Raw genomic sequence first — 15,119 nt, forward strand, 5'->3', positions numbered from 1 at the left:
TTATTAAAAATATCACTTCACAACACTCACACAGCAAGCGTAGAACATCAGTGGAAAGGTGATCTGGTCACTTGTGATACTTCAGAAATTTCCTAGCATATAATACAGAAGATAAATCGAAGCAGAAGTTGTTAGTCTTCGAAGACCAACCTGACCTGCAACTTGAACAATAAATTTCACTCCATCAATCCATGAATATATATGTCAAAGGTTTGAGAAAAAAAATCTTAAAAATAACCTCTCTCTTTTTACCAAAATAAAGATATTTCCTAGAGGTTTATTTACCTCTTTATGAATGTTAGCATTTATATATACTTGACAGAACTTATACCAAAATATTTGTTTCAGTTGATTTTATTACAAATATTTCTTTCTTAGAATCTGTGCAAAAGTTGACAATTGTTAGAGAATATTAGATCAGAAGCCATGATTGTTTCAGTCCTTATGTGTTCTCCGCCCACCAGGGAGAGGGCCGATCCTGTAGATCTGAAAAAGGAATGTTTTTAATAAGAAGGATTTTTTCCATCTTTAATGCTCATCCATTCAAAGAAACTGCGATTTTCTTCCATTTCTCTGGCTTAGAAGAAAACTTGCTCGTGCTCAATGAAAGGAGAAAGAAAAAACGGGGAGGGGGTACGGGTAGGTTGGAGCAGCGGCCCTAAGAAAGGGCTGTCCCCAGGGTCTACAACGTGAGCCACAACAACAGCCATGTGACCGGAACGTGTAGTGGGCGAAGAAGGGCTCGCTGATACACCTTGCGAGTCGGGGGTGGGGTCAGAAGTCGGAACTCTAAACGTCCGGGGATACAGTGGGAGCCAGGGATGGGTTGGCAGGTCATTCCATTCACATTCAGCTTGCATTTTATACTTGTTTTATTTAAGTTTCTGGCACTCCATGATGCTTTAGAGGCATGGGAGGTGTGTCATTAGCGGGCCAGTGGTGCATTGTCGTTTCATTATTACGTGATCTCTATTGATCCAGAAAAACAGATTATCCAGAAAAGCTCTGGAACGGAGGGTGCCGGAAAATCAGTGTTTAACCTGAGTACCTGGCGCAACTAGAGGATGTACAACATCATTTAAAAGACATTTGGACAGGTTTACGGATAGGAAAGGTGTGGAGGGATGTGGGCAAAATGCGGGCAGGTGGGACCAGTGTAGATGGGGCATCTTGGTTGGCATGGGCAAGTTGGGCCAAAGGGCCTGTTTCCAAAGGGCTGTATGACTCTATGACTCAATGACCTACCCAGCTCCAGCACATCGATGTAACCATAAAGAAGGCACACCATCGCCTCTACTTTCTTCATAGTTCAAAAAGATTTGGCATGTCTCTGAATACTCAACAAACAAGATGTACTGTAGAAAGGATCCTGACTGGTTGTATCATGGCCTGGTATAGCAGTTGTAATGAACAGGGACTGTAGAGAGTGGTGGACTTAGCCTGGTCCATCAAGGGCACAGCCCTGCCCTCTATCGGAAGCATCTACACCAGGCGCTGCATCAAGAAGGTGGCATCTATCGTCAAGGATCCCCACCCTATGGGCCGTGCCCTCTTCTCTCTGCTCCCGTCGGCAGGAGGTACAGATGCCTGAAGTCCCACAACATAATGTTCAGGAATAGCTACTTTCCTCTATACTATGTTCCAATTTTACTTGGCATCATGTTCGGCACAGACATTATGGGCTGAAGGGCCTGTTCCTAATGCTGTACTGTTAAAAGAAACAAGGAATTGCAGAGGCTGATCTACAAAAAAAAGACAATGTAACTCTGGAATAACTCAGCCGGTCTGGCAGCTTCTCTGGAGAACATGGATAGGTGAAGAAAGGTCCAGACCTGGAACATCACCTATTCATGTTCACGAGAGATGCTGCTTGAGCCAATGTGTTACTCCGGCACTGTGTGTATGTACTGTTCTATGTTCTATCTCTGCTTATATTGACTCTACCTTTAAAATGCGCTGTGATGTATAAACAGGTTGGTTCTGTCATTCTGTCATTTAATTTGCCATAAGGGAATAACTCAGGAATAAAATAAAAATAATCAACACAGGGTATAGTTAATAGCTACCTGAGGATTACTTGCTTTGCTGATAGGAGTAGGGAGAGTGTTCAGATGAAGAATCCACAGAAACTTGCTGCTGCTGTTGACCGCTGGGCTCCTACAATAACAACACGTTTTATACCCTTGTCAAAGGAAGTTCACTACAATTAAGTCACAAGTTCTCATGGTCACCTGTAGCTTCTTACTAATAAGCATCTATAGTTTAGTTTAGAGATACAGCATGGAAACAGGCCCTTCAGCCCACCAAGTCCATGCCAACCATCAATCACCCATTCACACTAGTTCCCACTTTCACATCCACTCCCTACACACTAGGGGGCAATTTTCAGAAACCAATTAACCTACGAACCCGCACGTCTTTGGGATGTGAGAGGAAACTGATGCACCCTGAGCAACAGGGAGAATGTGCAAACTCCACACAGATAGCACCCAAGGTAAGGATTGAACCTGGGTCTCTGGCTCTGAAGGGCAGCACCCCTACCAACTGTGCCACTGTGCCGCCACAAGTAATTCATGACCATTACTCATGAACTTTATATTTTACTTAGGTATTTTACTGTCGACAATTATGGCAGAGTGAACAACATTCGATAAATCACTTTTTGAATGTCCATTCTTTACACGAATATTGGACATTTTTGCCATCATCATGAATTATTGTCAGAACATGTATGCAACAAGAAGATTGAGTAGTAATCATAATACAATGTTAACATACATCAAAATCATGTATATGTCACATACAATCCCCATACAAGAAGTCCTATTACTGCAATTGTTAAGGTTCACATTTTAAGAGGATGTTTTTTTTTACTTGAGACCTTGAGCTATAGGGAGAGGTTGGGCAGGTTGGGAGCGCAGGAGCTGAGGGGTGATCTTATGGAGGTGTATAAAATCATGGGGGGAATAGATAGGGAAAATGCACAGAGTCTTTTAGCCAGAGTAGGGGAATCATGAACAAGAGGATATAGGTTTAATGTGAGAGGGGATAGATTTAATGGGAACTTGAAGGGCAACTTTTTCATACAGAGGGTGGTGGGTATATGAAATGAGCTGCCGGAAGAGGTAGTTAAGGCAGGTGCTAACAAAGAAATATTTGGACAGATACATGGATAGGAAAGGTTTAGAGAGATACAGGCAAAACATGGGCAGGTTTGATAAGCACGGGCAATCTGTTTCCGTGCTGTATGACTCTCTGCAGTTGAATAACTGTTTCCATAACTGCTTATACTTGACGGATATACGATGTGTACACATACTCACCTCCATGGGAACATTGGCTGTTGGCACATGTGCATACTGGGGGATGTATGCTCCCTGCATGGCCGTGGCAGTCGGAATGTACTGAAAATGAAACCAAACAAAACAAAAATCATTATTATTTACAGTCTCCGAATCCCATCAGCTCACTGATGATGGTGCCTTCGCCATCTAGGTGCACAATAAATTATACCCTAGTTTAGTTTAGAGATACAGCGTGGAAACAGGCCCTTCAGCCTACTGAGTCCGTGCCAACCAGCGACCACCCCGTACGCAAGCACAATCCGACACACAAAAGGACAATTTACAATTTTTACCAAAGACAATTAACCTACAAACTTGTACGTCTTTGGAGTGTGGGAGAAAAGCAGAGCACATGGAGAAAATCTATGCAGTCTCAGGGAGAACGTGTAAACTCCATACAGACAGCACCTGTAGTTAAGATCAAACCCAGGTCTGGCGCCGTAACTCTACCGCTGTTCCACTGTGCTGCCCCTTGTATGTCATATACAAGATTTCATTTTAATCAACATTTAAGAAAAGCAAGAATGGTGAAATAATTTAACATATAAAACTTCGAATATTGAAACATTATTTAAAAACTGGATTTTTTTTGAAGGCATAAAGAACTGTATTTGGCTGTCTCTGCCCCTCGACAGTTTAGGTGGATCGATCCCTTACCGTTGGACTCCTCTCGGAGGCCATGACATCTGTTGGTCTGGCAAAACAGATGATCCAGAAAGGTTGGGAAGGAAGGGTGACGGAAAATCGGTGGTGGACCTGTATTGCATTTATCAGACCAACTTCCCTCAATGAGGTTAATAGCTCAAAATGATGCTGCCTTGAGACACCACCTACCGTTCCTGTGTTGTTCATTGAAAGATGACTCATTTGTTGTGTCAGTGGGCTCATCATTGATGTAGGTTGCATTGACATGGGGTGTTCCATGGATTGAGACATTACTGCGCCCTAAATGAAAAGAGAAAGCAATTTATCAAGGCACAGGGATGTTTGTTTGGTTTGCATCAAAATAATGTGGCTGTGTGAGGTGAAGGGATGGCGCGTTTGCGGGTTGATGTGTCCGAGTCATGGTGATCGTGGAGTAGGCCGCTGGAGGCCCTGCAGCAGCGCTCCAAGAGGCCGAGCTTGCGGATCGGAGGTGGCCTGCAGTGGCCGGTGTAGGCAAGTTGGGCCAAAGGGCCTGTTTCTACACTGTAAGACTATGACTATGACACTTTGTTGCATGTTACTTACATCAAAACACCCACAACACTTTCTACCACTATGTACAGCGGCACCTTGGGGTCAAGTCTACTACTCTCTAAAAGTGGCAACACAAGTAGATAATTTAAGAAGGCATTTGGTACGCTTGGTTTCACAGGTCATGGCATTGATAGACAATAGGTTCAGGAGTAGGCCATTCAATGTTATCATGGCTGATCATCCCCAATCAGTACCCTGTTCCTGCCTTCTCCCCATATCCTCTGACTTTAAGAGCCCTATCTAGCTCTCTCTTGAAAGTATCCAGAGAACCGGCCTCCACCGCCCTCTGAGGCAGAGAATTCCACAGAGAGTATAAGAGTCAGGAGGTCATGATGCAGCTCTACAGGGCTTTGGTTAGACCGCATTTGGAATATTGCGAGCAATTCTGTTGCCCTATTACATGAGGGATGTGGAGGCTTTGGAAAGGTTGCAGAGGAGGTTTACCTCAATGATACTAGGATAAGGAGAATATTATCTATAGGGAGAGGTTGGACAGACTTGGATTGTTTTCTCTGGAATGCTGGAGATTGAGAGGAGACCTGATAGGAGTATACAAAATTAGAGGCAGATATAGGATAGACAGTCAGAACCTTTTTCCAAGGGTGGAAAAATCATGGGAATCGTTTTAAGGTGAGAGGGGTAAAGTTTAAAGGAGATGAGCGGGGAAAGTTTTTTTACACATATGGTGGTGGGTGTCTGCAATGCATCACCAGTGGTGGTGGAGGCTGATATGATAGTGGCGTTTAAGAGACTTTTGGATAGGCACATGGATATGCAGGTAATGGAGTGATATGGATTATGTGCAGGCAGATAAGAGTTGGTCTTGGCATCATGTTCGGCACGGACAATGCGGGCAGGTACATGGATAGGAAAGGTTTAGAAGCCAAACACAGGCAAGTGGGACTAGTGTAGACGAGGCATCTTGATCGGCATGGAAGAGTTGGGCCGCAGTGCCTATTTCTGTGCTGTATGACTCTAGGCAATGTGAATATTCATCCCTGCAAACTACTGACAGTACGTTGCGAGTGAACTTACAGCGTGTTGCATTAGGTAAGGTTGGTGAGGCATCCATGATGTATTCTGCACCTGCAATGTAATGTAGAGAGAATCAAATTATATTGTGCAAAAAAATCAGACCGTGTTAAATCCCTGATGGATCTATCACGTAGCATGGAAACCCATCACTAATGGGATAGACACAAAGTACTGGAGTAACTCAGCGGGTCAGGCAGCATCTCTGGAGAACATGGATAGGTGACCTTTCGGGTCAGGACCTTTCGTCAGTCAGAAGAAAGGCCTGACCCAAATTGTTGCTGAACCATGTTCTCCAGAAATGCTGCCTGACCCGCTGAGTTACTCCAGCATTTTGTCTTTCCTTGGGAAGCCAGTATCCACAGTTCCTTGTTTCTACATCACTAATGAGGTATGGAAATACAAAGCATATGCCTGAAAACATGAATGCACAGTGGGATTTGGGGGCAATTGCATTACCTTTAGCACCACCTGAATTCAAGGCACAAACAAATATTAACTCAGTCAACGTCATTCTCAATCTACTGGAACATTTAATTGAAAAATGAATGAATTAAATTTTAAATGGTCCAAATCTAACGTAGCTACTCAAAAAATATTATCTTGCATTAAAAATGTTTAACACACCACTGGAATAAGTTTAGTGTTTAGTTCAGAGATACGGCATGGAAACAGGCCCTTCGGCCCACTGAAACCATGCCGACCATCGATCACCCATTCACACGAGTTCTACGTGTTATCCTGCTCTCTCATCCACTCCCTACACACCGGGGGCAATTAACAGAAGACAATTAACCTACAAACTTGCATGTCTTTGGGATGTGGGAGGAATCTGGAACACCCAGAGGAAACCCACGTGGTCACAGGGAGATCGTGCAAACCTCCCCCACAACACACAAGACAGCACCCGAGGTCAGGATCGAACTTGGTTCTCTGGTGCTGTGAGGCAGCGGCTCTACCTGCTGCGCCACTGTGCAACCCCTGGGAATTATTTGAGATGCTTCAAAACATTTGACACGAAATTATTTTAAAATCAGCCACACTCTCCTCCTTGCAACCCACCCTAAAGTCTTGCAAATTCATTATTACAGTTCCTCTCAAAAACCATAAATGATTTGGAAAGTTGGAAAACCGACCTGATAGGTTGAAACAGGAGATGCAATGTAGGGTGCAAGTGATGTCTGTGCAATCATTCGATTTGCTGCAATACTGTAAGGTGCCGAATAAAATCTAAAAAAAGACATACTGCAGAGATAAGCAACACTCGGCAATAGGCAGGATATTGCCAAAAAATAGCAAATGTGGGAAACAAATGTCACACCCAACATAATGCTACCTCGTTCAAAGGAAGCTTTGACAGGAGATGGAAAGCACTTTGCGTTACTTACCCGTTCTGCAAAGCTCCAGGGTCATATGCGAGGGTCATGCCAGCCTGAAAATGTAATCGGAATCATCTTAAATAATATTTGTTAAATTCCTGTAATAATCTAATATTGTAATGATTATTATTATAAATGAATACTATTACTATTATTAGATAATGTCATAATCAAGATTTAGCTGTTTTACTGCTTTAAGGAAACTATTATGACATCAAGATATCAAGCAAACAGTTCTCATCATTGTGATTAAACAGATAACAACATTGTCAATACTTCAGTCAAACTTTAAAAATGATTATTTGAGAAAATGATTATCTGATACAAAATTAATGAGACTTTAGACTTAGATAAGGCTTAGACTTTAGATATGGCGCAGAAACAGGCCCGACCAGCGATCGTCCCAAACACTAGCACTATCCGACACACTCGGGACAATTTAAATTTTTTACCAAGGCCAATTAACCTACAAACCTGTACATCTTTGGAATATGGGAGGAAACCAGAGCACCCAGAGAAAACTTACGTGGCCATAGGGAGAACGTACAAACTCCCCACAGACAGCACCCGTAGTAAGGAGCGAACCCGGATCTCTGGTGCTGTAAGGTAGCAACTATACTGCTACGCCACTGAGCCACCCCTTGATTCTTGTAGATTGTTTCAAAGCAATGAACTCTTGTCTGTACATCAGCATCTGATGGCATGAGGTTGTTTCAGACACACAATACTTGGCCCCAGACCTAAAAGTAGCATTTTCTCCAAACAATAAACGGGTGACTGTTACTATCGATACACCTTCAAGTTTATAGTTTATAGTGGGGGTCGGCAACCTACGGCCCTCGGGCCGAATGTGGCCCGTAACCTGAAATCATCCGGCCCGCAGGCGGATATTTTTCCCCGTATTCATCCAGCCCGCTGAGCGCCGAAAGCGGCCGAGCTCTGGCTGCATTGCATCCTGCGCAAAGCTGCCAGCACGGTCGCGCACCTTCTGTGAACATGTTTAAGAAAGAACTGCAGATGCTGGAAAAATCAAAGGGAGACAAAAATGCAGGAGAAACTCGGCGGGTGAGACATGTAAGGATTGCATGAGGCTGCCTCACCCGCTGAGTTTCCTCGGCATTTTTGTCTACCTTCTGTGAACACGTGACTTGATGCCTGCCATCCGGGGCGGGATCCATGTGCACCCGTGATAGATGTGGCCCGCCATCCGCTCACGGACATGCATCCCAGCCCCTATTCAGAACAAGGTTGTCGACCCCTGGTTTATTGGATGCTCGAGAAATTAAAAAAAATACTCCTGGGGTTCGCTACTGTGTCCCTTCCACCCCTTGTCCTGTCTCCACCATCTCTGCTGCCGAGACAAACTTGTTTCCCTCTTTCGCAGTTCTGAAGGGTTCTGGACCTAAAACATTAATGTTTTCTCTTTCCACAGATATTGCTCGATCTCCTATGTTTATCCAGCAAGTGCCAATGTTGATTGAAACACAAGTAGAAAAAGCATACTTCCTAAATATTTATTGCATGAATATCTACTTTGAACTATCTGCACAAGGGCGGCACCGTGGTGCAGTGCCTGATCCTGACTGTGGATGCTGTCTGTACATAGTTGGTACGGTTTCCCTGTGACCTCGTGGGTTTTCTCCGGGTGCTCCGGTTTCCTCCCACACTCCAAAAACATGTACGTTTGTAGGATAATTGGATTCTGTAAATTGTCCCTAATGTCGGGTAGAACCCGTGTATGGGGTGATCATTGTTCGGCGTGGACTCGGCGGGCAAAAGGGCCTGTTTCCATGCTGTATCTTTAAACTAAACGCACATCATAAAAACTCAATTTGAGCAGTTGGCGACAATATTATTTCCACAGGGTTATTTTAATTTCCTGAGAGCACTTACAAGTCTCACCTCTCCCTCTCGATGCCAAGCCCGGCCATTTTGCACAAATTTGTTTTGATTTTGCCGCTTTTTCTGCCCACCATCTGCAAACTTGCAGAGTAATGGTTCTATGGGAGCTGTGAAGACACAAGATCAAGCTTAGGGAGTTACATTTTTTGTGTGTATGACTAAAAACATGATGCATTTTACAATTACATAGCACTACACCATTGTCTCCATCTACACCTCACACCTCAGGAAAGCAGCCAACATAATCCATGACCTTTTATATCCCAGTCATTCCCTCTTCTCCTCTCTCCCATCCGGCAGAAGATACAAAAGCTGAAATGCGGGTACCACCAGACTCAGGAACAGTTATCAGGCTTCTGAACGGTCCTCCCATAAGCTAGGGAGTAGTCCCGATCTTCCAACCTATCTCATTACGGACCTTGGACTTTTTCTCCGTAACTGTGACGCTCCAATGCAGTACAACTATATTTTTCCCTTTGTACCTGTTGTGCTTGTGTATGTCTTGGTTGTACTCATGTATAATATAATTTGATTGGATGGCATGTGAACAAATGTCATGCATGGAAACAGGCCCTTCGGCCCAACATATCCATGCCAACCCACATGCCCCATCTACACTCGTGCCACCTGTCAGCATTTGGCCCATACCCCTCCAAAACTATCCTATCCATGTACTTGTGTAAATGTTTCTCAAACATTGTGATGGTACCCGTCTCAACAACCTCCTCTGGGTAGCTCATTTTGTTTAGCCACCACACTTTTGTGTAAAAAAAGTAGCCCCAAAGGTTCCTATTAAACCTTTCTCCCCTCGCCTTACACCTAAGTCCTCAGGTTCTCGATTCCCCTACTCCAGGTAAGGATTCTGTGCTGAAGAAGGGTTTCAACCAGAAACGTTGCCTATCTCCTTCGCTCCATAGATTCTGCTGCATCCGCTGAGTTTCTCCAGCATTTTTGTGTACCTAAAGGATTCTGTGCATTTACTCTATCTGCTCCTCTCATGATCTTATACATCTCCATAAGATCACCTCTTAGCCTCCTGCACTCCAAGGAATAAAGTCCCTGCCTGCTCACCTCTCCCTATAGTTCAGGCCATCGAGTCCTGGCAACATCCTCGCAATTCTTCTCTGCACTCTTTCCAGCTTAATCAATAGATTATCATCAACAGATAAAATAGGCTGTAGGTATTCGGCAGTTTGAAGTAGGGTCCCAACCCGAAATGTAACCTATGCATGTTCTCCAGAGATGCTGGTTGAGCCGCTACGTTACTCCAGCACTTTGTGTCCTTTTGTGGTAAACCAGCATCTGCAGTTCCTTGTATGTGTTGTTATTACTGTAGGGCTCAGGCCTGACCCCTGGTGGTGTCTGTGTTGACTTGCACCCAGAAGGTGAACTGGCTGAAGTGATGCATAGAGAGTTAAGTGAGGAAGGGTTCCGACCTGAAACGTCACCCGTCATTTTTACCAGGATGTTGGGGCTGAGCTAAGGGCAGAGGTTGGGCAGGCTAGGACTTTATTCCTTGGAATGCAGGAGGCTGAGGGGTGATCTTATAGAGGTGTATAAAGTCATGAGGGGAATAGATAGGGTGAATGCACATACCAATAGTAGGGTAATGAAAAACAAGAGGATATATGTTTGAGGTGATGGGGCAAAGATTTAATACAGACCGGAGGAGAAACTCTTTCCACACAGAGGGTGGTGGGTATATGGAACGAGCTGCCGGAGGAGGTAGTTGAGGCAGGTACTATAACAACATTTAAAAGATATTTGGGCAGGTACATGAATAGGAAAAGTTTAGAAGGATATGGGCCACACGCAGGCAGGTGGGACTAACTTAGTTGAGACATCTTGGTCAGCATAGATGATTTGGGCCAAATGGCCTGTCTCTGTGTTGTATGACTACAGAAGCTGAATAGCTCTGGGGAAAGAACTCATCTTTCTGATACTCTATTCTTCCGTACTTTTCTAAACTCGAACACCCAGAACAAAGGAGGTTGTAAAAGCGGTGGACACTACCCGATCCATCACGGGTATTGACTTCCCCACCATCGAAGGGATCTACAGGAGTCGCTGCCTCAAAAAGGCAGACAGCATCATCAGAGACCCACATCAGCCTGGCCACGCTCTCATTTCACTCCTGCCATCAGGAAGAAGGTACAGGAGCCTGAAAACTGTAACGTCCAGGATCAGGAGCAGCTTCTTCCCTACAACCATCAGGCTATTAAATACTACAACCTTCAAATAGGTTCTGAACTACATGGACTTGAGGACATTATTTTTGCACTATTATTTATTTGTACGTATGCTTTTTTAATGTATATATACACTGAACTTTTTTGTAGGAAGTAACTGCAGATGCTGGTTTAAACCGAAGATAGAGACAACATTGTCTATCTTCACTGAACTTTTTAGGTTTATTACAGGGTTTAGAGAGTACTATGTTCACATATCTGTTGTGCTGCTGCAGGTAAGAATTTTATTGTTCCGTCTCGGGACATATGACAATTAAATTTGATTCTTGAATAATGTTATCGTCAAAATCTTGACTTGAATACTTGTGCTCTCGCCAGTCGACTGTATTTCCTCGTTTGGGATACATGTGTGCATCAATCACAAAAGCCAGAATGCGTGATGATCTGGCAAGCAAGCCCTTGTGTCACGCCCTATCACATGCGCCATTGAGGTCATGGAACAGGATGGCTATTTTAAGATATTAACTGAAAATATTTCTCAAACCCATTACTCAAGTTCAGCATTAATTGCTTTCCACTTCTGACTTTCTTTCCCCCCTGTTTTTAAAAATAATTCTCGTAACTTGAAAAATAGGCTGAAAGCAGGGACTGTGTAACAGAAACTTTTCTCCTTTAAACTTTGCTCCTCTCGCCTTAAATCTATGCCCTCTTGCCTTTGACATTTCCACCCTGAGAGAAAGTTTCTAATTGTCTACCCCATCTATGCTTCGTATAATTTTATACCTCTATAAAATGGTATACTTCTATCAGGTCTCCCCTCAACCTCTGACATTCTCAAGAAAATAATCCATGTTTGTCCAACCATTCCTTGTATCACATACTCCCTACTCCCCCCCCCCCCCTTGTTTTTCATTGTTGTATCAGAAAAATCAGTATTCCTAAATAGATGATTCAATATGCCTGATTCTTTGAAATATTTGAACAAACCCACAGCGTATCATCATTTCTCAGAAGTAATCGTATTTCTTCATCATCATCAATAACGTCATCTGTTCCATGAATTCACATCTACATCAGTTTAACAAAGGTCATCAAAACTCACCAGGGACTCCAGGAATGGTCTTAATAAATTTTCCATTAAAATGTGCTATGACTGTCTCACATTTCTCTGTCGATTCCATCCTGGCAAAAAAAGAATTTTTTGTTCATTTACAGTTATAAAAATTAGCTGAAAAAAGCATTAACCACTTTAAGGTGATTGGGGAAAGATTTAAGGGTCCCACGATACGAGTTTATCCAAGAGCTCTCCCGAGTTTAAAAAAAAATCAAACTCGTGGTAAGTACGTAGGAATGTACGTAGCGGGTTCGTTGGAGCTCGTGGATGTCTCGTAGCGGCTCGTAGTGCCAACGGCAGGTACTCGGGAAACCCGGAAACTCGTGAAGTTTTTTCAACAGTGTGAAAAATTTCCAAGATTAAAAAAATACTTGTGATGAAGTACCACGAGTTTGATTTTTTTTTAAACTCAGGAGAGCTCTTGGGTAAACTCACATCGTGGGACAGGGGCTTAAATAAGAACCTGAGGGGTAACTTTTTTTACATAAAGGGTGGTAGGTGTATGGAACAAGCTGCCAGAGGAGGTAGTCGAGGTAGGTACCATCACAATGTTTAGAAAATATTTGGACAGGTAAATGGATGGGGCAGGTTTAGAGGGAAATGGCCAAACATGGGCAGGTTGGACTAGTGTACAGTTTCTACCCCAAGGCCATCACCACTCTCAACTGAACACACAGCCCCGATAGCCAATATTTTGTACTGCCACAACACTATCCTGTGAAATATTGTACATTATGACCTGACTTAACGTTTTCTTGCTGTTTTTGTTATTCGTTTTTCGTTATTATTTATCTGATATGTTGGAGCTCCGCTCTCGCAGTGCGCCTGAGATTTTGTTGTATGTATTTACAATGACAATAAAGTATTATTATTGTGTAGATGGGGCATGTTGGGCAAGTTTGGCCTAAGGGACTGTTTCCTCGCTGTATGTCTCTATGACACTGCGTAATTAGTCTGATGGGGATTAGACCAGCATGGGGATTTTTATATATATTTCCTTTTTTCCTTTTGCAGTTGAGTTGTTGCCTCACTGTGCCAGAGACCCGGGTTTGATCCTGACTACAGGTGCTGTCATACGGAGTATTCTCCCCGTGATAGCATGGGTTTTCTCCGGTTTTCAGGTTTCCTCATACACTCCAAAGCGGAAAGGTTCGTAGGTTAATTGGCTTTGGTAAAAAATATAAATTTTCCGTAGGGTGTAGGATAGAGCTAGTGTTTGGGGTGAACGCTGGTCAACGTGGACTTGGTGGGTCGAAGGCCTGTTTCTGTATTTCTAAAGTCTCTAAATCATATCTAAACTTGAGAACATTTTATAAAACATAGAGCGGATTCTGGGCAGAAAACGCTTTTGAGAGGAAATAGGTGAAGATATTGGACAAGAAAGAAAGAGGGGTTTGGCTAAGGAGCAAGAACTGTCAAAAGTAATAATTGATTTTTGAGAATCCTATGAAGAACTGCGAGATCATGTGCAGATTTTGTTTTGAATGAATTTTACTTTCTGTACATTAATTAAGGTCAATCAATCATCGCTGAAAACATATTTGGGTTATCAACTCTTAAAAAAAAATCAGATGATGACAGCAACATATTTGGATAAAATGCGTGAAGACCAGAAAAACAGTACGGAAAAGAAAAAAATGCAAAGAGGCTGAGGGAGAAATAAAAGATTTACATAATACAGAAGAATAATGCCTCCATTTCCTGCTGAGTGTATTATAACGACCACGAGATGTGCAGAAAATACAAAAACATAAATAAAAAGCTCAGATAATTAGTGTAGAAACAAATTGACATCATCCAGACTACATTGGTAAGGCCACATTTAGAGTATTGTGGTCAGTTTTTGGCACAATGTTATAGGAAAGATGTCAAGCTGGAAATGGTGCAGAGAAGATTTACGAGACTATTGTCAGGACTCAAGGGCCTGGGCTATATGGACAGGTTGAGCTGCTGGGACTCTAATCCTTGGAGCGCAGGAGAATGAGAGGTGATCTTATAGAGGTGTACAAAATCATTAGAGGGATAGGTTGGGTAAATGCAGAGAGTTTCTCACCCAGGGTAGGGGAATCGAGAATCAAAGGACATAGGTTTAATAGGAACCTGAGGGGTAACTTTTTTTTTTACACAAAGGGCTGCCAGAGGAGTTAATTGAGGCAGGTACTATTGCAACGGTTAAGAATCATTTAGACAGGTACATGGATAGGATGGGTTCAGAGGGATATGGGCAAAATCAGGCAGATGGGTTTACTGTAGATGGGACATGTTGGTTGGTGTGGGCAAGTTGGGCCAAAAGGCCTGTTTCCATGCTTTATGACTAAGACTACTACACAATACTAATGGTGCAGGATGCTTTGAGATTCCTGCATCACATTTAGCAGTCAGCAGCTCATCCAAGCGAAGACCTGTCATTTTCTAAGCAAAACCATGCCATTTCTGGAAACATTTCAACGATTATTATGACACTCAACTTCAACAGCTCCGAACTGCAATCAAAATCATTGTTAGCATTTTCAGCATGAAAAATCACCCCAGCTTCAAATAGAGATTCAAATGTCAATCTCTCAGTTGTGTCCTCGTTAAGTGTGCATCATTTTTAACGGTTAAAAGAGGAGTAAATTGGGCTCCACTTTCAGCAAATTTGAAACATAGATGGCAAAATATTTGAAGTGATGGTCCACCACCAACTTTCCGACATCCTAGCTTCCAGAGCCGTTCTGGATTATCCATTTTGTCGGAACAACAGATGTCCCGGCCTCAGAGAGGAGGCCATCGGTACCGGAATGTTCCGTCTAGGCCACCGAGGGGCCGAGATATCGGCCTGTAAAGTCAGATCTGCCAGCTCTGGCTGGGCCTGATTTCCACAGCCCCAGCCGCAGGGGGCAAATTCGACCCACCGATCAGCTGCAGAAGTCCCGATGAG

At 43.3% G+C, this 15,119-nt stretch overlaps 1 protein-coding gene across 4 annotated transcripts in view; it reads right to left on the reverse strand.

The window, feature by feature from the left end:
- Nucleotides 1-338: 338 nt before the first annotated feature.
- Nucleotides 339-15,119, reverse strand: part of rbms1 (RNA binding motif single stranded interacting protein 1) — an 82,623-nt gene continuing 67,842 nt past the window's right edge. For 2 of the 4 annotated variants that reach the window (XM_033024140.1, XM_033024142.1), the window contains exons 6-14: nucleotides 12,188-12,267; nucleotides 8,888-9,003; nucleotides 7,004-7,047; nucleotides 6,752-6,845; nucleotides 5,619-5,669; nucleotides 4,179-4,289; nucleotides 3,324-3,404; nucleotides 2,067-2,157; nucleotides 339-486 (exon numbers count right to left, since the gene is read on the reverse strand). In XM_033024140.1, coding sequence (XP_032880031.1) covers nucleotides 2,074-2,157; nucleotides 3,324-3,404; nucleotides 4,179-4,289; nucleotides 5,619-5,669; nucleotides 6,752-6,845; nucleotides 7,004-7,047; nucleotides 8,888-9,003; nucleotides 12,188-12,267 — 661 coding nt within the window. In that variant the 3' untranslated portion in view covers nucleotides 339-486; nucleotides 2,067-2,073. The remainder of the gene's footprint in view (nucleotides 487-2,066; nucleotides 2,158-3,323; nucleotides 3,405-4,178; nucleotides 4,290-5,618; nucleotides 5,670-6,751; nucleotides 6,846-7,003; nucleotides 7,048-8,887; nucleotides 9,004-12,187; nucleotides 12,268-15,119) is intronic. The other 2 variants (XM_033024141.1, XM_033024143.1) reach the window with 2 other exon arrangements.

This window comes from Amblyraja radiata, chromosome 7, assembly GCF_010909765.2.
Source record: "Amblyraja radiata isolate CabotCenter1 chromosome 7, sAmbRad1.1.pri, whole genome shotgun sequence".
In the NCBI taxonomy this organism is placed as follows: domain Eukaryota; kingdom Metazoa; phylum Chordata; class Chondrichthyes; order Rajiformes; family Rajidae; genus Amblyraja; species Amblyraja radiata.